Below are 26,633 nucleotides of genomic sequence, written 5' to 3'. Positions count from 1 at the left end.
AAATGTTTGGGCCATACCCAAAAATTTATATGCTTGAAACAAAATATGTTTGGGAGTATATGTTACAGAAGCGATTTTTTTTAGGGTGTATATACTGAAAAAAGCATGTCCGGTTCCAAAGATTGTCTCTCTACTTTAACAATTGTGGTATTGATTCCGAGCCAATGAAGCCGAGAATTCAAGTAAGAATACTTTTAAGACACAATTCTCTTAACAAGACTTCCAGTAGAAGTTATGCTATGTTTCAAGTAAAAAACGTCTTTAAAATAAAGTGTTAAAAAACATGTCCTATTTTTTACGATTTTTGCTTTGTAGCCAAGATGCAAAAATCCAACAAATTTAAGGACATTTTCATTAATTTTAAAGAATTTTTCTGAATTATTAAAATCAAGTGTTATGATACCCATTTTCAAGTCAAATCACTTAATTGTAAGGGCAATATTTTTTGTCAGTGTACTCTTTTTAGAGTTGTGACAGTAAAATGAAAACAGGGGGAAACAGTGAAAAATTAAACAGAAAGATCTATAAAAACAAAGATTAGTTCCTCTTTATTAATGAGTAGTCCAAGAGGAGTTGTTTAAGGGAAAAGCATTTAGTTCAATTTGTATTTTCTAGGCACATGAACTTTTGCGTTAATTACCGTATTTATAAATATGTATTTGAATTTGGTGTACACTATTCCTAGACTTGTTTTATTTGTGGTGTTTGACGTAAGACTACAATAAAGCCCATTGTTGTGTATTTTTAACTTTAATATCTCATTTGGTGCAAGATATTGAGATCTTTGTTGTGGAGGTAGGACTCCTGCCAAAGCATATTGGTGTGATTTTGGTTAGACCAAGGTTTCTTTTTAATATTTGATTGAAGTGTGGTTATCCTTTTATTTAAGTATTTGGGTGTGTGAGCCATGGAGAAAACCATGTATTCAGTCTTTGAAAATATAATCGATTTGGTTATATTTGTTGCTATGGATGGATGAAGTCCATATTTAAGTGTAGTAAGCATTTTTATTGCAGTTAATGAATTTCTACACGAGTATACGACATCATCATAGTGTTCTTTTAGAGAGGCTATTAGTAATCTTTCTTTCCAGAAATTTGATTGAAAGAGTTGGCTTTATTAATTTACCTCTAAGAGATACTAATGGCTCATTTAGCGACGTACATTACCGCAGATTTGTCTTCATTAATTTTCAATTTGAGATCCAAGAGGATTGCCGCAAACTCAGAACTTTATTTTGAAGAACTTTAACTGCATTGTCAAAACCATTGTCATGTGTTAGGATTACGAAATCATCAGCAAATTGAAATAAGTGTGTGTTTTTATCAGCAATTCCATGAAGACTACTAGTATAGATGTTGAAGATTGTTGGACTGAGACAACTTCCTTGAGGGATTCCATTTAAGATTTCAATTTCATTTTTTCCCATGACTAGAAATCTTTTGCTGAGAAATGAGTAGATCCAGAAGGATATGTGTTTCGGACAGATGATAGATTGTAAAATTGTACAAAGGATGTTGATATCAACACATTCATATGCACAAGAAACGTCGAGAGTAACAATGACAACTTTTTCTCATTTTTTCTTTATTTACGTTAATAACATGGATAATGTCATTTATGCTAACGGGGTGGAAATATGTTATTTTCATTTATGAAATTATTCAATCGTGTTTTGACCATGAGATTTAGCAGTTTTAAGAGTACTGAGAGCAATTGGTCTGAAATTTTTGTAATATTCCAAGTCCTTTGGTATGGGAACAATTTTAATTTTTCGTCATTCGTGTTCTAACTTACATTCTCTCCAGTTTTGGTTGAGCGCTTCAAGTAAACGGTTTTTTGCTGAGAGGTTCAGTTGTCTGATCATTTCGTAAGTAATACCATCTATACTTGCCGCTGAGGAGGTAGTCTTCTTTTTAAAACTTCCAAAAATTCGTCCATTGAAAACTCTTTGGGATTTACATCGCTGGAGATTTGAACAGATGAAGTCACATTATTGGGCACATGAGTCTGGAGGAGGGTTAGAAATAGAAGATCATTTTCATCACACAATTTTGATATGTGTTGCTTGCCTGAATCTGAATAGTTTTTCCATTCTGGCGTTCCACCAGTTTTTGGGTATTTTTTTTTTTTTTCTTGAGGTCACAACAAATGTGGCGTTTTTTTATTTCCGATTTAAGTTTTTTTGAAATACCAGTTATATTGTTTGATAATGTTGTGTCATTTAGATTTTTGTTTAGTTTGTGTTTGGAGAGAAATTCCTTTATTGATTTTACACATATATTAATCAGAGATGGTCGGTATCAAACTTTTTTAGGTTTGCGACTGTCGCAAAGTTGTAAACGTCGTAAACGTCACATACGCGTCGTAAATGGAGAAAAAGTAACAAAAGTCGCAAACTGAAAATACTTTAGTCGCGTCAGCTAGGAAGCGAATTCGATGATATCCAAGACGATGTTATGTGCGAAGAAGTTTCAATTCTTAGGAATGTTCACAATTTTCGGTTTTCGTCCCCACATTTTCCCTATTGCCTTTTGCACGAGTACAGGGTAACCGTGGATTTTCTCGTCCTTTCTTAGCTTTAAGTTCAGTCTCCTGTCCAATATATTTTGCACACTCACCAACGGGAATTTCGATACCACCTAAGAAAATAGGTTTGACCATGGGAAAACTTTCACAAATTTCTGCAGAAACTCACAGCGAATGCTGTCAAACTAAATTAAAAAATGTTCAGGATTTCTTCTATTCAAAATTTGGTTTTCTACAGTAGGTTTACGACTTTTGCGACATACGTATTATACCGTCGCAAATGTATGTCGCAAAAGTCACAGTTTGTGACAGGCCAACCCTATATTAATATTCATCAGTATAGGGAAGTGGTGACTTCCGCTAGAGAGTTAGCGAAGAAGAGATCCAGAACAGATTCTTGACTATTGTCTGTGAAACATTTTTTTGAAGTGGGTGAACCATTATTTAGATTTCTAAAAATTAAATTTTCAAAGATTTCATTAATCATGTTACCTCTAACTGAGTCTTTGCAATCACCAAAAATTCTTGAACGAGCATTAAAATCAAATAAGAACATTTTGTTTTCTATCGAGGAAAGTTAATAGCTTTTCTAATTCAGATTTCAAGATTGATGGTTTGACGGAGTGCGGGAAATATACCGAGACAATTGTAAAATTTGTTGGTAAGTTTTTTGTTTCACAAATTATAATGTCTAGACACGAAATGAATTTAATTTGTTTCATGCTAATATCATTTTTAACACATATGCCAACTCCGCCATAGTTATCTTCCCTCTTTTTTAAAAAAACATGGTAGTTATTTCAATTTGAAAATTTCACGCAGATCACATACGAGTATATGTATATCCAATTTGTTTAGGTAGCAATCTAATATATCTTTGTTTTTATTTAGGATTTTGATGTTATGTTGTAGGATGTTCATTTGTTCTTCCGTTAAATGAGGTTAGTAAATTTGATGTTGTTGTATTTGTAGTGGATTTTTGGAAATTGTCTAAAAATTAATCCTTCTGAACAGTTTGCAGCCGTTAGAATCGACGATAATTGTGTGGAGAACATTGTAAATATTTTCTCGAAATCTGAGACCGGTTGATACGAATCATATTCAAAAACTGCTTTTGGTGGAGTAATATTTATAGGAGTAGCTGTGGGATTTATTCTTTTTGTTACGGTTTTTGCCACTTTATTGTATTTAATTTTTCTTAATCTTCTATTTATTGCCTCATTTATGGTTGTAGAATTTGATATTGTTTAGTTCCGGAAATTGGATTTGGTACTCATTTTCACTCAAAACATCATAATAATTGTTGTTACGGTAAGTATCTAAACATTCTTTTCTGGATTTGTTCGACAAGGTCATGATTTCTCTTCGTGATTTTCCATCTTTCCATTTTTTACATTTTTTTGATTCATTGGCGGAGTGATCCGTTTTGTTTTACAAACTACACTTGGGGGATATGCATTGATTATAGCAGTTGGTAGTTGCTAATCAAGAGGAACACTTTATTTCTTTACAGCTATTTGGACAGGGAATGCCTGCAACATAGGATTCTTCGAGGAAACTAGCACAACAAAAGGGGTCAGGATGATCTTCTGGATACAAGATTACTTTGTTCTTAAAGATATCGTAACGAAATTCACTACCGATTGCATTATTGGTTGATTGTTGGATTGCGTTGTTTTGTATATTTTGGTTTTCTGGTTTGAAACTTTTAAATTTTTCAAGTCGAGGATTATTTATTATTTCTTCAGTTTTTCTTATATTAGTTGGTGGCGGAGGAAGAGGAGGAGGGTGATGATTACCATCCATATTTGCACTTGTTTTTATTTATTTAACAGGAAAAAAAAATATAAGCCTTTTATATTATAGACCGTTTGTTGTCTGTTTGTATTTGTTTCATATATGTTATATAAACGCACAAAAAAATGAAAGCGACCATGAACGTGCATGAACGTTCTGATGTCAACAGAAGTTGATGCAAACGAAGTCTTTATATTTAATTGGTCTATGGTTACACTCTCAAACAGCTGACGAAGACTCGTTTACTCTTCTACCTACATAATAGCGTTGTTGAAAATACAAAAGAAAGTGCATGATTCATGTATTGCAGTTGCTTTTCAATCGCTTCACCACAACTGATTCATTTGCTAAGAAGAAGTATTTTAATTGTTTAGTGCCGCGACTACAAATTCGATATTAAATATTTTCAAAATAAAAGCAAAATGCAAAAGCAAACGCATTTGTTTAATAATAGCTGTTAACAACAATCAAAATATATCCGCGAATTTTCTTTTGTTTACAAACCACTTGTTATTTTGTTTGGATTTGGTATCAGTATTGCACATTTTTGTTCGTTTCGAAATGCAAAAGGTGTAGTCTTTGTAGAGGTTTTCGGCAACATTGTAGTAACACCATAAAATGTTGTTCTATTTGTATTCACCACTTTTTCCAAACGAAATCATAATATAGTTCATATTGTTTTAAAATCAAGTGGGACCAGAAAATCGATCGTTTTAGTAATTGGTCCTCCTGTTTCCCGTTGGTTAAAATATACGGAATACAGTTCGCAACGTAATTTTGAGGTTTTTCGTCGAGTTTTGATATAAAGTACTCGTTGGCGGCTAGGTCCTTAGTCTTTCTAACACCAAAATAATTTCTCTCGTATATAAAACGTTTTCTTTAAGAAAATAATCATTATAGGAGCTTTCTGTTGGATTGGTATGTTCGCACGTATTTCTTCGTTATTAGCTTGCTATTTTTGTATTTTTGACAATGGTGTGTCTTCACGAATCAACATCACGGGAAATACATGTTTCATTCGATTTCCAAATCTATTCTCCACGGTATATTGATATTCTTGCAACAAAAGTATTCATCTAGCAACTCGAGTACACAAGTCTCTCTTCTCTAGAGTATTGGTAAATGCATTGCTGTCCGTTACTATTTTAAACTTTATACCGATAATCGCCAGTATCTCTAGCTATGAGATTTTTTGAGAGATATTTTGAGTTTCTCTCATACATGTCGGATTAAATTTTGATCATTTAGTATTTTTGGAGAGTACATGCAAAAAAATAATTCTTTCCTCCCAAACGATATTTTATGACGATTTCGATTGGGGAAAAATGTGCAACATTCTCGAAAATGATTGCCAAATGTGAAGGACATTATCATAGATTTTGGATCCTGTATCCCTCACAACATTATGAATTAACAATAACATTGGAATGACATTTTAATTTGAGGGAAAATGCAATGAGGAAAAAAGTAGTGTAACACCAGGGCAACATATTTTTTGGGAAACGAAAACGCCCTTAGACAAACAAAGATCGTTTCTCATTTGCTTTTCGCTGTAAAGAAGTTTATTTGGAAGAAAAGTATATACTTTATGTGATAAACGTTTATTCTTTGCCGGGATGTAAAAACAATTTCATAAAGACTCAAAAACAATCTTTTCTGGGTAATTACATTTTCCCTCACATCTTTTTCACTTGCACGAGGTTTTTAGTTCTTAGCACCTTTTTCTATATTTAATACAAACAATGTAGAAGAAATTATTCAAATTTATATATATATATATATTTTTTTTTTTTTAATTTTACCTTTCGCCTGGACGGAGAATCGAACCGCAGACCATGCAATTTGTAAGCCAACACACTATCCATTGGGCTACGTAGCTGGTCATGGTCATCAATAGACAATTATCGTTATAAGTTATATTTATATAACATAGTTTAGAAAAAATAAAAATTTGGTAACAAACCAAGTTTTTTGGTGATAAAAGTTTAAAATTTTCGAAGAAATTCAAAAAACCCTAACAAAAGAATAACGTTTTTTTTTCTTTGCGTGTATAGCATACCGCTGATTTACGCGTTGGTGTGTAAACCAGTCTCGTGATTGCAATTATTTTCAACAGTGGTTCTCTTTATAATTTGTTTCAAAGAACAAAAGGCTTGCCATTGCAGTATTTTCTTGTAAACATAGTCACAAAAGATGTGTATGTTCTACTGCTTTCTACTACCGGCACCTGCAAAAGTCCATTCTTCAACTTAATCTAACCTTAAATCAATGGAAGAGGAAATTGGTCTTTGACAATTTCCTTATTCAATTTTCTGAAATCTATGAATAATTTTTGGTGTTGCATCACCTGGACAATAGGGCTGCTAAACTCAAACTCTGAATGTTCTATCCTACGTTCAGCCATTCATCAGTTTGATTTTCCCCAAAAGATATGTTTGCAAGTCGTAGTCGGTGTGGTCATGAACTTATTGGTGTTTCGTTTTTTAAAATAATGTTCATTTCGACATTTGTGGATTTCAACTTTTTATACTCGGTTAAAAGGTCTTAAACTTTCTCTGTGCACCGAAAAAAGTAAACTGTTTTATATGAAGAATAAACTAACTCCCCAGTGGTAAAAAACGTCATTACCAAATCGATTACATCCTACCGATTTTATCGAGACAACTACTCCACATTTCCGATCAATTTTCCGTGTTACTTTTACGTTGACCCATTACAACGTCATTACCGATGCGTAAGGGTTATGGATGGCGAGTATTGAATGTTGTGTTTTACTCAGTAATAGGAATGATGGAACAAAACAGTTTTACTTTGTATTTCTTATAGTAATCTAGAGGTAAACACCCCCCATTTACCACCCGATTCGCCAGTGTTGCCAACTCCCCAAGGCCAAAAAGCACCAAAAATATATTATAAATTCTAACATACCACCTTCCACCACAAAATCGAAAATTAAAGGCTCTACTAAAAAAAAAACTTCCGAAGATGTATTATACAACTTTTGTGAATTGAATTTTAAGAAGTTAACGTGGGTATTAAGATCGAGTTTAGCTGCTAAAATTACCATTTTTCATAATTACTTTTCTTAAGTAATTCATTTTAAGGAATACAAACTTTGAGAAAATTTGCTTTTGGCTATTCCCCATCACGTTCTAATAAAATTTGCAGCAAATATGCATAATTTTATGCCTTGTTTACTGATATAGTTTTCACATTAGCGGCAAAACTCGAACTTAGTACTCACCATTATGAACCGCTATTCAAGTATACACTTTGATCAGTTTTAATGCTTTCGTCCAATTCATTTTGATCAGTAGGGCTGTTTTCTTTTAGCACTGAATGCAACATTTGTATGAGCTATCCAGCACATCTCATCAGTGCAAGTCGCGCCGATGTTGCCAGATTGCATTTTGATAAAGTGACGCTTCTTCGATTCACAATAGCACTTTGTTGTGACTAATTTATCGAAAAACAAGAAATTCAAAGTGGTACAGTGCCATAAATAATGGCAGCAGTAAATATTTATTACTAATAGGATCATTTCATTAATTAAAAATGCAATATTTCACTTCTTTTCTGTGGTTGTTTTTAAACAGCTGATGACAGTAGGGCTGTTTTCTTTTTGCACTGGATACCCTAAGCCATGAAGGACAAAAAGAAAACAGACTACTCGTTTATCCAGGACATCTCCAAAAATATGCAACACTGTCATCAGCTGTTTAAAAACAATCACAGAAAAGAAGTGAAATCTTGCATTTTGAATGTATGAAATGCTCCAATTAGTAATACATATTTACTGCTGCGATTATTTATGACACTATACCACTTTGAATTACATGTTTTTCCATAAATTAGTCACAATAAAGTGCTATTGTGAATCGATGAAGCGTCACTTTATCAAAACACAATCTGGCAAGATCGGCGCGACTTGCACTGATGAGATGTTCTGGATAGAACACCAGTGCAACGATGTTCTGGATAGCCCATACAAATGTTGTATCCAGTGCAAAAAGAAAACAGCCCTAGTGTTGCATATTTCTGGAGATGTCCTGGATAAACGAGTACTCTGTTTTCTTTTAGTCCTTCACGGCTTAGGGTCTCCAGTGCTAAAAGAAAACAGCCCTAGTGATGTTTTTCAACTTTCAAAATATTAATATATGGAAGGAGTCTATTGCTTATTTCAGTTGTGCGTGCTTTTCTGAATCTAATACAAACGTTTTTAATGACATCTTTACCAAATTCAAAAATTCGACACTCATCGCTCGACTTTCCTACAGAATACCCTAAATAACAATATTAATTAAAAAATAATCAATACCAACTTCATAACAATCAAATTCTATATTTGGCAATAAATTTGAGTTTTTTCGGCTCTTGAAAGTCTAATCCACATTTTTGAATCAATTAAACTTAATACTGTTCAAAATAAAAAAAGCACCAAAAGCACTAAATGAAAATGCCAGAAAGCACCAAGTTGGTGCTTTTTTTGAAAAGGCACCAAAAAGGCAATTTGGTGCTTTTTAGAAATCAAAAAGCACTAAATTTGGTGCTAAAAGCACCAAATTGGCAACACTGCGATTCGCTGGTAAACTATAAAAGGATGATGATATTTTATAGTTTTTCCTAAAAATATGCCACAAATAATTTTTGAAATAACTACTTTTCATATTTGGTAATAAGATTTAGAAACAACATTTAAGAATAAGGCTATTTTGTAATACTATTGTAATAATTAATATCTATATACTTATTATGACATTTTTGTTTTTTACGCAATCTTTCTGGAAATGGAGACCCGTAAAATTGTTTAAAGACTTCCGATGTCCGCTTACAGTACTTCACCCTACAGTCGTCCGTCTTGACAGCATCTGAAATAAAAAATTAAATTACTCAATAAGTATAAAAACTATAAGTAATATAACAAATATTACCAAAGATAGCACTATCCAATGCTTTAAGTTTCTTAAAAGGATTTTATTTTATTTTATTTTTATTTATTTAACTCATTTTACAACCAAGCCGAAATGGCCATATACGGTTACAGGGATACTCAAAATAAAGAATTACATTAAATTTACTTAAAAAAAATTATAAAAATAATTAGGACTACAATCAAGGACTGCAAAAACTTGACATTATTACACCTTATTACTAAGTATATATCTTACTACTATATGTCGACTACGTTACAAAAACCATTTGATATATAAATATAAAAATTTAGGAATTGATTACTACTCTCAAATGCCTACTAACGCAGGTTATTAACCAATAAGTTTAATTATTTGCAACTAAAAATTTAATATTTAAATAATATATATTTTTATGTTAACAACTTTTAATCCTCGAACTTATATATTTGAGTTATTTTATATCTGATTTCAAATTTTGTTTTTTATTTAATACAAACTAACTAGGACTGCATAAACTTGACATATAGTTGCACCTTAATACTAAGTATATATCTTAGGTTAAACAGCGTTGGGAACTACAATATGCAAACTACGTAAAACAACAATTTGAAATATGTATATAAAAAAGCAACAAAAAAAACTGATAATTAGGAATTAATTATACTCGCAAATGCCTACACGCTCACAAAAAATCGCTTCTGTAACATATACTCCCAAACATATTTTGCTTCAAGCATATACATTTTTGGGTATTGCCCAAACATTTATATGTTTGATCTCTTCCAATATATAATATGTTTGAAAGCATATTGGTCTAAACGATATATGTTTGGGTAGTCGAAGTTCCAACCATTTTGTATTTTTGCATCCAAATTCAATAATGTTGTCTTCCAAAAAACAATATGTTATTATATGAACATATAATATGTTTGGAAGCATTTTGCACCCAAAATTATTATATGCTTAAAAAAAATCTCAAAATTTTATTTATTTATTTATATATTTACAATCATAATGAATTATGAAAATAAACAGGTAATATAGGTGCTAACAACATAGGTTTTCGACCTGAATGCTCAAAATTTTGTTTCTGCCCAATTGTATATTCCCCCACATCTTTCTCACCTCCACGAGATTTTTTAGTTCTTAGCACCTTTTTCCGTAATACAAACATTGTAGAAGAAATTATTCAATTGTATAATTTTTTTTATTTTAATTTTACCTTTTGCCGGACGGGGATTCGAACAGCGGACCACACAGTTTGTAAGGATCAAAGAAGTAGCTGATCAATTGCCCAAGGAAAAATAAAATGTTAATTTTGTAATAACAAGCAACAACCACCAACTTAATATCGCTCCCTGCTAAATAGCGCTCCAAGCTACTAAACACATATATGTTTATAGGCTATTTCTAAATTAATATATGTTTGCATCCAAGCATATTATATTTACAAACATTTTATGTCCCAAACATAATATGTTCTAACATATTAACATATATGTCCCAAACATGTTATGCTAGTTTATGAACATTATGTGCTTGCACCCAAAAATATTGTGTTTAAAAATTTGTGTTCCAAACATATAATGTTTAAAGCCAAACATATGAAAAACAGTCTTTTTCATCCGTGTACTTACAAAGGTTGTACTATAAATATTGTTATATTATTTTCTAGACTTGTTTTTTTATTTTATTTATTTATTATTTTTTTACTTTTTTAATTTTTTTTATTTTTGTTCTTGTTTTTTTTTTATTTTGTTTTTTTTTTTTTTGTTGGGCAATATCATGTAAACATGTGCAATTAATGCTGCTGACTTGAACAATAATAATCAAAAAATCTTTTGCGAAATGTATTCGTCATTAATGGCATTGTAATTGTGGACCAGTATTACTGTCGTTGAAAACATACGGCCGTTCTGTTCTGTTAAAAGCCACCGTGACATTTTATTATAGCCACCTATTGAATCGATCATACATTATAAGAAAAATAAAATTTAAGAAGTTGGTGAAATAAATTTGTCGTTAGAATGCGATGAATTCCTATAAATCAACACCATTGCCATTTATTGAATCGTTTACGGTTTTACAAAATTCTTCGCCAATTATCATGTCGATATCCACGTATTGTTTAGGAACCATTAAAAATTGAGTTTTTATTCCTCGCAATTATTTCGCGATCGCCGTTTCTTAATATACATACTGATGGAATTAAACATCTCGTGCATTGACCATAAAAGCTATCGGGAAAAATGTTCGAAATATACGCCAATCTATTACATTTAAAGTATTTGGTGTTTTATTTTTGCAATCCGTTCGACACAATTAAAATATTAAAAATCAATTTAGCGATACCTTCTCGTTTTGGCACACTTTCGAAAATGTTGGAAATTTCCAAAGCACCAAAAATATATTATAAATTCTACCATACCACTTCCCACCACAAAATCGAAAATAAAATGCTCTAATCAATCAAAATAATCAAACAAAAAAAAATAAATAAATAAACTTCAAGATGTATTATAGAACTTTTGTGTGTTGAATTTGTAATTTTATGAAGTTATGAACCGCTATTCAAGTATACACCTTGATCAGTTTTAATGCTTTCATCCAATTCATTTTGATCAGTAATGTCTTTCAACTTTCAAAATATTAATATATGGAAGGAGTCTATTTCTTATGCTTATTTCAGTTGTGCGTGCTTTTGTGAATTTAATACAAACGTTTTTAATGACATCTTTACCAAGTTCAAAAATTCGGTACTCGTCGCTAGACTTTCTACAGAATACCCTAAATGACAATATTAATTAAAAAATAATCAATACCACTTTCATAACAATTCTATATTTGGCAATAAAGTTGAGTTTCTTAAGCTCTTGAAAGTCTAATCCAAATTTTTGTATCAATCAAACTTATCAATTCAAAATAAAAAAGCACCAATTCGAAATAAAACAAGTAAGTAAAGTCTAAAGTCGGGCGGGGCCGACTATATTATACCCTTCACCACTATGTAGACCAAAAATGTGTGTTACCATTTCAAATCGTTCAAATTTGTTGGGAGTTATTATGAAGGCTTTTATTAGAAATATTTATATAATTTATATACAATATGGAGACAATTTTTTGTACTTTTATAAAATCTCTAGAACTAAAATTTAAATCGGCTGAAACCCTGGGATGAAACACAATGTTAGTTACAAAATATGGGAAATATAAAGCTAGAGCAATTGTACGATTTACGATTTATCGAGCGAGAAATACGTATTCGAGATAAAGGAAAATTTAAGTAATATTTAAAATTTTTGCTACAGCTGCGCTTTCACAAGGATATTGGTTAAATCTCGGCATTATATGTGGTCAATTGTGGGTTGTGATATATTATTCGGCCTAGTTTATTTAAAACTCGACCGTTTTGTGGAAAGTGTGATATTACAGTGTGAAATATGACTACGAAATCTGAACCAGTTAGATCAAAAAGCATATTAAATATATTCTATGTGGGAACTATCGAGTCAACTGAAGGAAACTCCCATTGAAAATGGGTCTAAAATATGAAATATTCTAACCAACTCTGGCGTATATATAGAAAATTTGAAGCAAATCAGGCTTCAACTCTGGCTTTTGTGCAAATCGGACGAAATATGTATATGGGAGCTATATCTAAATCTGAACCGAGTTCAAACAAATTTGGCACAGTTAACCATACTATTAAACGCACTCCTTTTGGAAAATTTGAAGCAAATCAGGGCAAAATTCTGGCTTTAAAGGGCATATAAGTGCAAATCGGACCAAAGGTATATATCTGAATCTGAACCGATTTTAACCAAATTTGGCACAGTTTAATAATATTGTTATTATTAAACGTACTCATTGTGCTAAATTTGAAGCAAATCAGGGTAAAATTCTGGCTTTTGAGGCCATATAAGTCCAAATCGGACGAAAGGTATATATGGGAGCTATATCTAAATCTGAACCGATTTCAACCAAATTTGGCACAGTTAATCATATTATAAAACGTACACTTTGTGCAAATTTTGAATCAAGTCAGGGCAAAATTCTGGTTTTTGAAGCCATATAAGTGCAAATCGGACGAAAGATATATATGGGAGCTATATCTAAATCTGAACCGATTTTAACCGAATTTGGCACAGCTAACAATATTATTAAACGTACTCCTTGTGCTAAATTTGAAGCAAATCAGGGTAAAATTCTGGCTTTTGAAGCCATATAAGTGCAAATCGGACGAAAGATATATATGGGAGCTATATCTAAATGAACCGATTTAGCTGATGTTTTGCAGGTTTTACGTGACCGACAAAACATTCAGATGTACAAAATTTGAAGAAGATCGGTTCATAAATACGTGAATTATGATCAAATCGGTGATAAATATATATGGCAGCTATATCTAAATCTGAACCGATTTTTTCCAAAATCAATAGCGATTGTCTTTGACCCGAAGAAAGATCCCATGCCAAAATTGAGGACGATCGGACTTAAATTGCGAGCTGTACTTTGTGCACAAAATTACATATACAGACAGACGGACATCGTTAAATCGACTCAGAATTTAATTCTAAGCCGATCGATGGGTCTATGACTATTATTTCTTGGCGTTACATACAAATGCACAAACTTATTATACCCTGTACCACAGTAGTGGTGAAGGGTATAAGAAAGCACCAAAAACACTAAATGAAAATGCCAGAAAGCACCAGGTTGGTGCTTTTTTGAAAAGGCACCAAAAAGGCAATTTGGTGCTATTTTTGAAAGGGCAATTTGGTGCTTTTTAGGCGTCTTTAAACAAGGTTCACCGATGGAAAAAAAAAGTTGGGGTCTAAAGCTCAACTGTAGCAAATCTGTTCATGTTGACTTCGCAAAAATTGCCTCAAGATACAAACCCCCTAAAAATAGCAATGAGCAAGTGCCTTTTTCAAACTCAGCAAAAAATATGGGTTTTACACTGGATTCTAAAGTAAATTGGAAAAATTATAACGATAAAAAGTGCGAAGAACTAAAAAATTAAATACCGTAACCTAAGCTGGTTAATTGGAAAAAAATCAGTCCTCTACTCGGATAATAAAGTCTTAATATATAAACAAGCATTAAAACCAATATGGATATATGGCATTCAACTATGGGGATCTGCGGCAAACAGTTCTATCGAAAATATACAAATGTTTCAAAACAAAGTGATAAGAAGTGCAGTAAACGCTCCATGGTATGTCCGAAATAGTGACCTCCACTGAGACTTAAAAATGACTACGATCAAAGAGGAAATCTTTAGAATTGCAGAAAAATATCTTATCCCTCTACACCCAGAGAAGGAATATTATCACCTCAAACATGTTTTAAGAGCAAAATGTTATTTTTGGATGGTGACCATGTAACATGTTCGCTGCAACCATGTTATTTTCTCGGAAATTATTTGTTTTCGGAGAGCATGTTATGTTTGCCGAGAAAACAAAATTTTTGCGACAAACATGTTGCATGGTCACCATCCAAAACTAACATTTTGCTCTTGAAACATGTTTGAGGTGATCATATTCCTTCTCTGGGTGTACAGAACCACACAAATCGCGAAGCCCGTAATTTACTCCAAACCTCAATTCAAAATAAAAATTTTACAACAATAATTGTCCCAGTTTAGACTTAGGATATTTTAATTTCTCTTGATTGTTAATAAATAAACTACTGGTTATTCACTTCTTCATAATAGAGACTAGTTGCAGTATAAGTTAAGCATCATATATGTATTCGCTTAAATAAATAAAAAAAAATACCATAAAAAAAAACTAAATAAAATAGGCATATTGCGTGATCCGTCATCTTGCACACAGCCGTCCTTTTTGTGTGTCGTCTTTAAACTGATTTTGTCGTCTTGTGTGCTGCTATACCCTCAAAAAAAAAATACCCAAAATATTATATGCTTGGAAGATATTTCCCCAAAGAAGATTGTGCTCTTTCCCTAACATAATATTCACTTCCACGAAATTTTATAGTTCTTGGCACCTTTTTCTGTAATACAAATAAAGTTGAAAAAATTATTCAATTTTATAAATTTTTAAATTTTACCTTTCGCCTAGACGGAGAATCGAACCGAGGACCATACAGTTTGTAAGCCAACACACTATCCACTGGACTACGTAGCTGTTATAGTCACCAGTAGACAATTATACAGATAGGAAATTTTACGTCCAATTAGAAAATTATAATCATGTGGAGTGCGTCAAGGGTCTATCCTATCTCCACACTTATTCAATATATATGTCTGATTTTCAACATATGCATGAGGGTTCCGTAAGTGTATTATACGCTGACGATTGTCTTCTGTATGCACATGCTGAATCTGCTAGAGAAGCTCTGAATTTAGTATCAAATCACCTGCAACATGGGGAATTAAAATAAACACATCTAAAAATGAAGCAATGTGATTGAGAAATGCCTGGGGGAAGTGTAAGAGATGGGTCGTTCCTCAAAGCAAATCATTGAAGTTGGTTTTAAATAATACTGAGATACCTTTAAAAAATAATTTCAAATACTTAGGCATTCCTTTTAGCAAATTAGTAAAATTCAATAAACATGCGCGATTAGCTTCGTCAAAAGCATATAAAATCAAAAAATATTATACGTACATTTTCTATAGTAAGTCATTAGCAACCCCCGCAAAATTATTGTTATATAAGACAATCATGAGACCGGCCCTTCTTCATGTTTTTCCGAATTGTTTATCATTTCACTCACAGTTAACATATGAACGAATTCGGAATACGTAAAATCCTTGGGTCTTGTATCGGGAAAAATTGCAGAACAATAAACAGACGCTTCTCGAATAGATATATCTATGAAAATTCAAATATCGCTCCAATGCAGATCTTTTCATATGGATATGATAAAGAAATATGTAAATAGATTGGAATTGCATAATAATGTATCAATCAAAAAGGTTACGGAGGCAGAAACAAATGTCAACTGGAACAACACAAATTACCTTACAGCACTAGGCATAAATTTACAAAGGATCTGACTTATTCCTTGTGTTCTTATTTTTATATAAGGGGAATGCATAGAGGATAACAAACTTTCCCTAGAATACATATATGATTTGAATTTGCAAAATAATTTTTGGTAGTTACGCTAGACATGTACTGGGTTCTAAATCAGTGCATTCTGCATTGATTTTGAACTGGGTCCATAACTAGCATCGCTTAGTAATTTAAGAACTAGTTGTAAGAATAACATATTTGAGGCATGCTCTCATAATATGGAAGTGTCGGGAGCAAACACGAAAGCACATATGATAATAACACTATGAAAATAAAAATTAAACCTGATGTTGTATAATACTCTATGTATAATTAAGACAATACATTATAGTCTTAAGAATTTCCTGCTAACCATTGATTGTATCATTTACGTAAAAAAAGACTCAATAAATACAAATTACAAAATTACAAAAATTAGACAATTATCGTTATAAGTTACATTGTTTTGCCTTTTATGTTACTTTTCATTAATAATTCATTTTAAAGAAAATAAACTTTTTCAATTGTTTTAGCTGCAAAACTCGAATTTAATGCCCGGTTTAATATTTGAAGGTATCCGCATTAGCGTAGCTAGACAATTTTCCTAGGGGGGGGCTATAGCCCCCCTAGCTAAAACTTTATAGACTGAACTTATAGGTTCAACTAATGTTTTATTTCATAAAATTGGATAAAAAATAGACATCAAAATAACTCGACAATCAATTTATAATAAAGCAACTAAAAGTACCTTACGGGGAAATTGGTGCAAATTGCCACTGACGGACCTATCACAGACCTGGTACCTGTGCTCCAGTTAGTTGCAATTTTCACATTTATTGAAATAACATTATCAGAATAACCTTTTCTTCGACATATTTCAAAAGTTTTTTTTTTTTTTCATTTCGGGTTCGATTAGGAAAGAGATTTCTAAGAGTTTGTCCGAGACTGATTCCTGAGGACCTGTTTATGGGTTTCTCCTGCTAAATTGTCCCAGGACGTGTCCTTTGGGATGAGTCCAAGACGCGTGCTAAAATGTAAGTTTACTCCGTCAATGACAAACCCATGTTAAAGTGGACGGTCCCTTCCATACGTTTTGATCAGAACTGGGACTGGTCCATACACACCAGGGACTAGTCCTGTACCAGTTCTGTGGTTGATCCATTTCCCGTAGGTTAGTTCCACACATTTCCCAGCAAAAAATTGGGAGTTGTTCTAAAGGCACAACTTTAAAAGCACTTCCAAAAATGTCTTCACATTCTTATATTTTAATGCGTATTTTTTTTGTTTTCTTTTTTCAAATAGTTTAAAAAAAGAGTAAGAATAAATAAAATGGTACAGATTATTCAAATTTTGCCACAAAAATGCTAAATCCATTATCGATAATATTTGAAAATATTCGAGGGAAAACGTTTTCAAAAAGTATAAAAATTATTTATTTGGGAAAATATCACAAAATTTTTAATTCACATTCAAAACACTGAATTCGGATCACACCTTAAGAAGTGATGCAAATTCATTGCAACGGTTGTTGAAACGGTGGGCATTCGTTCCATGACAAATTCATATTACATTCATCGCTTCTCCGCCAATTTTGTACCACATCCAAACCAAAAAATAACATTTTCACTTTTTTTTTGGCGACGCTTTTTTGCAGCATTATTAAGATATTAATTTATGAAAGAATAGTTTTAATATCAATTACTATTTTTTATTCAACTAAATCATAAGTACAACCACAACTTTATTTCGTAAATATCAGACTTCTACCACAACCCAAGTAATTCGATTGTGCATGGAAGTCTTTATTGGAACTTTGTGCGTTGTACGAGTATATACTTGTTTAATTTTTATAAAAATGTAAAATCGTAAATTGGTTTTCACATTCTGGGGGGGGCTAAAATTTTTCTGGGGGGGTCTAAGCCCCCTCCCCACAGGCCTTTCTACGCTTATGGGTATCCGTCAACTCCTCGTGGACTACTTATTAATAAAGAGGAACTAAACTTTGTTTTTATACATTTTACTGTTTAATTTTTCACTATTTCCACCTTTTTTCATTCTACTGTCCCAACTCTAAAAAAAGTATAGTGCCCTTTCGTTATTTTTATGAAGATTCCTTTGTAATGTTTGTATATTTTCCACCGTTTTTTTTTTTTAATGTCCTGTGTCTGAATATTTTGACTTACTCCTCGTACGTTCCAATTTCTTTTAACGAACCAAGAGAAAAATTGTGCTCATAATGCCAAAATGATAAACAAAACACATGTCCACACATACATAAAATGCTGCTCTCAAGCAGGGATGGAAAATACAATTTTTAAGAAAGTACAAAAAAGGTATTTTTTTGAGCGAAAAAGTACTTTTCACAAAATTTCAACAAAAATTCCATTGGAAGATTATTGTCAAGAGCACCTTTAAGGTAGAATTACATACCATGCGTTCAATGCGTCCGATGATTGAAGAGTTGAAATTTCGCTTTGAAATCAAAAGCTCGAATAGTCTGCCCCAAACAGAAAAAAATCAACCCTTCCATCAACGCACGGATTGACGCATGGTGTGTAATTCAACCCTTAGAGTAAATTTTTAAGAAAATAAAATTTTGTTTGTCGAATCCACAATTTTACATTTTTTAGTTATATATCTGCTTACAAAGACTACAGTATTGTAATCACGGTTTGGTACATTTATAGAATTCATGGTATTTCATAAATTTTCTATAGATAAATTGAAATAAATTTTTAACAAAATTTTCTATAGAAATAAAATTTTGACAAAATTTTCTATAGAAATAAAATTTTGACAAAATTTTCTATAGAAATAAAATTTTGACAAAATTTTCTATAGAAATAACATTTTTACAAAATTTTCTATAGAAATCAAAATTTTGACAATATTTTCTATAGAAATAAAATTTTGACAAATTTTTCTATAGAAATAACATTTTTACAAAATTTTCTATAGAAATCAAAATTTTGACAATATTTTCTATAGAAATCAAAATTTTGACAAAATTTTCTATTGAAATAAAACTTTGACAAAATTTTCTATAAAAAAAATGTTTGATAAAAATTTTTATAAAAACAAAATTTTGACAAAATTTTCTATAGAAATATAATTTTGACAAAATTTTCAATAGAAACAAAATTTTGACAAAATTTTCTATAGAAACAAAATTTTAACAAAACTTTCTATAGACATCAAAATTGTGACAAAATTTTCTATAGAAATCAAAATTTTGACAAAAAAATAAAATAAAACTTTCCAAAAGAAAAAAAAATTACAAAATTTTTTGTAGAAATAAAATTTTGACAACATTTTTGCGAAATATTTTTTTGGTAATATTTTCTCCAAATGTCGGTAGATTATTTTTGTCTCAAGTTTCGACCTTGAATGGTTCGCATTTTTTTGTACGCGATCAATAACTTCTTATCTATAAAGTATTCGTGTGGAAGCGTAATATAGAATCGCTTGCTTTTTTCGAATAAAACATTCCTGAAATTCAATAAAGTCTTGTTTTTGACTATGGCTTTTACAAAATCGAGATTTTCTTCCCGCATGAACTTGTCTGTTTTGCCAAAATTGTAAAAGACTACTAGCAAATAAGTTTCTTAAAAACTTTCTCAAAATATTAACATATTTTGTCAAAACTAGTGTACCATAAATCTGACATCGGCTCAAAAATGTCTACACAAAAGGTACTAAATCATTCGCGGGGGTACTACGGTACTGACCAGGTTGAAAAAGTATTGAAAAAAGTACTATAGTACTGCATTTTCCATCCCTGCTCTCAAGGCGAAAACACATGTTTTTTTTTCAAATTTCTATTCTCTTGGTTCCGAATATCTATTCTCTTTACCCCGAATACTCATTAAATATTCCAATTAAATAATATTTAGACTTAAGCATATCACATTTTTGTCCTTATCATAAAACAGTTTTCCGAAACAACATACAAGCGGTTTCACAGAAATTGCTCTCTTTTCATTCTCTCGCTGTGTTATGTTGATATCTTTCCTCACCCTCCCGGTGTCCATCTCTATTTTTTTTCTCTATACTCTCTCTGTAGCTCTCTGAGCAAAATATCACAATATATATATATATATATATATATATGTTTACTCGAAATTTGTAAATTTATATATGTTTACATTCACACATATTATTTTTATGAAACATTCATGCCCCAAACATAATATATTCTAACATATTAAAATATGTGTCCCAAACATTTATTGTTAGTTTAGGAACATTACATGTTTGCACTTAAATATATTGTGTTTAAAAAGTGAGCACAAAACACATTTTGTTTATATCGGAACATAGGAAAAACATATTTTTCTAACAGTGTAAAATAAACCGCGTAGGGTGTTCGTTCGAACATCCTCCTTTCCCTTGCCAGCATAATTAAATATTTAAATATTACATATTTAATAGCTATTCTCCCACTTTAAAGAATAATCTATCTTATCATTTCTCTCCGCAGGCTTTTCCAATTAGATAGGACAATAGAACCTGTACTAAGCCAACAAATTCCAAGATGGGATTGAGCAAGGCACTGGTAAATATTTGATGGACAAATGTACGACCTTCGGAATGGTGTCAAACGCCGTAGCAAGTATAAATAAATTTAACATTTGTAATAAATTAAAATAATTACCTACAAATCACAATTTTCTATGTTATCTCAATATCTTCCTATATTGTATGTTTAAGTATCGTAGAACGTTTCAAAATATGTGCGCAGGGAATTTGGAATAAATAGTTTCACTTTTGTTACATAATAAATTGATTAAAATGTTGTTTTCCATTTCAAAAAACACAGATAGAAAATCACTACACGTAGAATATATGCGACACCACTTATATTCGGTGATTGCCAAGATAAATGCAAATTCAAGACGTCTTTTAATTTGTGACACCTTTGGGACAAGTCATTCATCTTTCAGTGTATCGGGCACAAATTATTCCTGCAAAGCGTCTTGCAATCCCGCATTCATAAATTTGGATTACATGAAGAAAAAGACATATACAAGATCAATAGCCAGATCTATGCTGTATTCCTTGGATCGTATTGAAGCAATAGTTCGAGAACATAGACGGAAATCTGTCAATAAAAAAATTGAAAGTTCTACCAGTACGCCTCCCATTGCAAGCAATAACTGCTCTGTATGTCAACAGCGTGATAAAAGCAAACAAGAAAGCGTGGAGTCCATAAAGAAGAACATTCTGTCACGATTGCATTTGTCACATCCCCCTAATGTACCCACACGACCAGTGGTACCGAATAATATCTTAGATAGCTTTCAGACACAATGTGCCCACAAGGGATCAACTGCGGATAATAATCGCATGAAAAAGGAATACTCTGACACAAAGGCGACAGCTCTAACACCAGCCACATTCTCTCTAAATGAATTTATAGCCCTGTACACTGCTGATGACGAATTGATGAAGCGCCAGGCACATGTCGATTACTCTCATTATACAAAAACCGCCGAAGAAGTTAAGGAATCCAAATGGAATTTTAATACAATTCATCGGGATCACAGGTATTCTGAAAATCTTTCTCCTAGTTCAGAGAGCAACAATGGATGGTACACCAGCCTAAATAGTATCTACATTTTCCCTAAAAGTGAGTATTTCTGAACATTAGGGGTTTTGCCCGGGAACAGAATTTCTCCATTTTTGCCAACGGGGTTTCCGCAATTCCCGCGTTTTGTTTTTGTAATACTTCATGTAAAATATAAGCATCAATGCTACAAAAATATATTTTTAGTCCCATTTGCTTAATTTAGTCTAAGTAGAGATTAATTGTAAAACAATTTGAATTGTTTTTGTTGTTTTGAATTAATTAAAATATTTTTTTTTTTCATAAAATAATTGAATTAAATGTTTCGAAATTGTAGCCTATTATTTGAATATGCTAGCACGTGCTAATAGTTGCCTTGTTCGAGAGACATAGTCGTGAGTTCTAGTACAGTTTTATTTTCCTAAGTTATGATAGTAATGTAGGGAGCCACCGTGGTGCAATGGTTAGCATGCCCGCCTTGCATACACAAGGTCGTGGGTTCGATTCTTGCTTTGACCGAACACCAAAAAGTTTTTGAGCGGTTGATTATCCCACCTCAGTAATGCTGGTGACATTTCTAAGGGTTTCAAAGTTTCTCTAAGTGATTTCACTACAATGTGGAACGCCGTTCGGACTTGGCTATAAAAAGGAGGTCGCTTGTCATTGAGCTTAACATGGAATCGGGCAGCACTCAGTGTTAAGAGTGAAGTTCACCAAAGTGGTATCAAAATAGACTGAATAGTCTAAGTGGATAGTGGATTCTAAATCCCTTTTTATACCCTTCACCACTACCGTGGTACAGGGTATAATAAGTTTGTCCATTTGTATGTAACGCCAAGAAGGAAAAGTCTAAGACCCATCGTTTAGTATACCGATCGTCTTAGAATTAAATGCTGGGTCGATTTAATGAATTGTTTCAAATTTTGCGCGAGACGTACGTTTAACGGCATTGTGTGCCAAATTTGTTTAAAATCAGTTCAGATTTAGATATAGCTCCCATATATATCTTTCGTCCGATTTGGACTTGCTTCAAATTTTGCACAAGGAATAAGTTTATAAGATATAGCTCCCATATATATCTTTCGCTCGATTTATACCCATATGACCATGGGGGCCAAAGTTATTCTCCCATTTACGTGAAATTTTGCAGAGATTTCGGGATTATTATTCTAACTATGCATGTCAAATTTAGTCAAAATTATTATATATAGCTCCCATATATACGTACACCACAGTTGGGGAAATATAGTAGACTGTTTCATATTTTAAACCCATTTTCAATGGGATTTTCGTCCAATTGACTCGATAGTTTCCACAGAGAATATATTTAATATGATATTTAAGTGTGGCAAGTTTGTTCCAATATGGTTCAGATTTAGATAAAGCATCCATATAGTTGTTTTTCCGGTTTATACAAATATGGCCAAAATTCCCACACTTTACACAAAATTCTGTGTTATGTAATACCGGGAATTTTATATGGCGTTGAAATTTCTGCAAGCTACGATTCGGTTAGTAGGCGCAGATTGAATGTATTTTTTAATAACGTTACGCGTAATGTTTATGGATTGAGGCGACGCGACTCTGTCACACAATTGTCTCGCACGATATATGGAGTTTCGCTTGAGGAACTAATGTCAATTAGGAGCCTTTTATTTCTACACCCTCAAAAAAAATCGCTTCTCTAACATATGTTCCAAACATTTTTTGCAGGAAGCACATATATTATTGGATACTGCCGAAACATTAATATGTTTGTTTTATGTGAACTATTATATGTTTGGAAGCATTTTGAGCCCAAAAAAATTATATGCTTGGAAGAATGTTCCCCAAAGAAGATTGTGCTCATTCCCTAACATAATTTTCACTTCCACGAAATCTTTTAGTTCTTGGCACCTTTTTCTGTAATACAAATAACGTAATGTTGCAGAAATTATTTAATTTTATAAAATTTACCTTTCACCTGGACGGAGAATCGAATCGAGGACCATACAGCATGTAAGCCAACACAATATCCACTGGCTACGTAGATGTTATAGTCACCAGTAGACAATACTATAAGTTACATTTATATAGCATAGTTTGCAACGGCCACGAGCTCATGCAAACATAACATTATTTAACAGAAACATACATTTGTTGGCCACGTGGAACAGTGGTTAGCATGTCTGCCTTGCATGCAAAGGGTCGTGGGTTCAATCCCTGCTCCGACCGAACACCATTTTTATACCCTTCACCACTACTGTGGTACAGGGTATAATAAGTTTGTGCATTTGTATGTAACGTCAAGAAGGAAAAGTCTTAGTATACCGATCGTCTTAGAATTAAATTCTGAGTCGATTTAGCGATGTCCGTCTGTCCGTCTGTCTGTCTGTTGATGTATTTTTGTGTGCAAAGTACAGCTCGCAGTTTTAGTCCGATTGTCCTAAAATTTGGTATAGGGTCCTGTTTCGGCTCAAAGACGATCCCTATCGGTTCAGATTTAGATATAGCTCCCATATATAGCTTTCGCCCGATTTACACTCATTTGCCCACAGAGGCCAATTTTTTGCTCCGATTTGGTTGAAATTTTGCACAGGGAGGAGAATTAGCATTGTAGCTGTGCGTGTCAAATTTGGTTGAAATCGGTTCAGATTTAGATATAGCTCCCATATATAGCTTTCGCCCGATTTACACTCAAATGACCACAGAGGCCAAGTTTTTCTCCGATTTAGTTGAAATTTTGCACAGGGAGTATAATTAGCATTGTAGCTATGCGTGCCAAATTTGGTTGAAATCGGTTCAGATTTAGATATAGCTCCCATATATAGCTTTCGCCCGATTTACACTCATATGGCCACAGAGGCCAATTTTTAACTCCGATTTAGTTGAAATTTTGCACAGGGAGTAGAATTAGCATTGTAGCTATACATGCTAAATTTGGTTGAAATCGGTTTAGATTTAGATATATCTCCCATATATAGCTTTCGCCCGATTTACACTCATATGACCACAGAGGCCAATTTTTGACCCCGATTTAGTTGAAATTTTGCACAGGGAGTAGAATTAGCATTGTAGCTATGCGTGCCAAATTTGGTTGACATGTATATGTTTTTCTGATAATTGCTTCAGATTTAAATGGTTCCCATAATTTTTTACTAAAATTGTGTTCCACCCTAGTGCATTAGCCAACTTAAATTTTGAGTCTATAGATTTTGTAGAAGTCTATCAAATTCTGTCCAAATCGAGTGATATTTAAATATATGTATTTGGGACAAACCTTTATATAGCCCCCAACACATTTGACGGATATGATATGGTATCGAAAATTTAGATCTACAAAGTGGTGCAGGGTATAATATAGTCGGCCTCGCCCCGACTTTAGACTTTCCTTACTTGTTTTTACTATATTAAATTTTTATAATGAAACTTCGAAATGTGGGTTATTAAAGATATACAGTCAGAAAAGAACAGTGCTTGATATAAACGAAATGGGCTGAGCTTTTGGATAAAATATTATTTTTTATTGCAAAAATAACAATTTTGTAACAAAAAAACTGTTTTTGGTATAAAAGTTTGAAATTTTGGAAGGAATTCAAAAACTCTAACGAAAGAAGAACGTGGGGTCGAGTATAAACATACATAAATAATTTTTAATATACACATAAATTTATTTAGGCATGAACAGTTTTTTAGTAGCATTTAACACCATTGCATTTAAAACTTATCGTGTTTTTACTTAATTTCATTTTTACTGTTAAGGCCGGTATTAAGTTGGCATTATTGCTCTAAAATGACGCTGTTTTGCCTTTTACTTTTCTTTAATAATTCATTTTAAAGAAAATAAACTTTTTCAATTGTTTTAGCTGCAAAACTCGAACTTAATGCCCGCTTTTTATTTGAAGGTGTCCGTCAACTCTCTTATTAATAAAGAGGAACTATACTTTGTTTTTATACATTTTACTATTTAATTTTTCACTATTTCCTCCTTTTTTTTATTCTACTGTCCCAACTCTAAAAAGAGTATAGTGCCCTTTCGTTATTTTTATGAAGATGCCTTTGTAATTTTTGTATATTTTCAACCGTTTTTTCAATTTTCTTTGCCTGAATATTTTTACTTACTCCTCGTACGTTCCGATTTCTTTTAACGAACCAAGAAAAAAAAAATTGTGCCCATAATGCCAAAATGATAAACAAAACACATGTCCACACATACATAAAATGTTGCTCTCAAGGCGAAAACACATACTGTTTTTTTTTCAAATGTCTATTCTCTTGGTTCCGAATGTCTATTCTCTTTACTCCGAATACTCATTCTAATATTCAAATTAAACCATATTTAGACTTAAGCATATCAAATTTTCGGTCTTATCATAAAACAGTTTTCCGAAACAACATACAAGCGGTTTCACAAAAATTGATATCTTTTGTTTCTCTCGCTCTGTTATGTTGATATCTTTCGTCAACCCTCCCGGTTTCCATCTCTATTGCTTTCTCTATACTCCCTCTCTGTCGCTCTCTCTCTCTATAAGATAGGTTAGGTGGCAGCCCGAAGTATCAGGCTCACTTAGACTATTCAGTCCATTGTGATACCACATTGGTGAACTTCTCTCTTATCACTGAGTGCTGCCCGATTCAATTTTAAGCTCAATGACAAGGGACCTCCTTTTTGTAGCCGAGTCCGAACGGCGTTCCACATTGCAGTGAAACCACTTAGAGAAGCTTTGAAACCCTCAGAAATGTCACCAGCATAACTAAGGTGGGATAATCCACCACTGAAAAAAAGCGGGCATGCTAACCATTGCACCACGGTGGATGGTGCAATGG

The 26,633-nt window shown here is 32.5% G+C and overlaps 1 protein-coding gene across 4 annotated transcripts in view; it reads left to right on the top strand.

Moving 5' to 3' along the window:
• myo (growth/differentiation factor myoglianin) overlaps window positions 1-26,633 on the top strand; it is a 70,772-nt gene that overhangs the window by 12,403 nt on the left and 31,736 nt on the right. For 3 of the 4 annotated variants that reach the window (XM_075305733.1, XM_075305732.1, XM_075305731.1), the window contains exons 2-3: window positions 20,742-20,873; window positions 21,081-21,890. In XM_075305733.1, coding sequence (XP_075161848.1) covers window positions 20,828-20,873; window positions 21,081-21,890 — 856 coding nt within the window. In that variant the 5' untranslated portion in view covers window positions 20,742-20,827. The remainder of the gene's footprint in view (window positions 1-20,741; window positions 20,874-21,080; window positions 21,891-26,633) is intronic. The other variant, XM_075305734.1, reaches the window with a different exon arrangement.

Source organism: Haematobia irritans, chromosome 4 (genome assembly GCF_050003625.1).
Source record: "Haematobia irritans isolate KBUSLIRL chromosome 4, ASM5000362v1, whole genome shotgun sequence".
Classification (NCBI taxonomy): domain Eukaryota; kingdom Metazoa; phylum Arthropoda; class Insecta; order Diptera; family Muscidae; genus Haematobia; species Haematobia irritans.
This window is presented reverse-complemented; position numbering and strand designations above follow the sequence as displayed.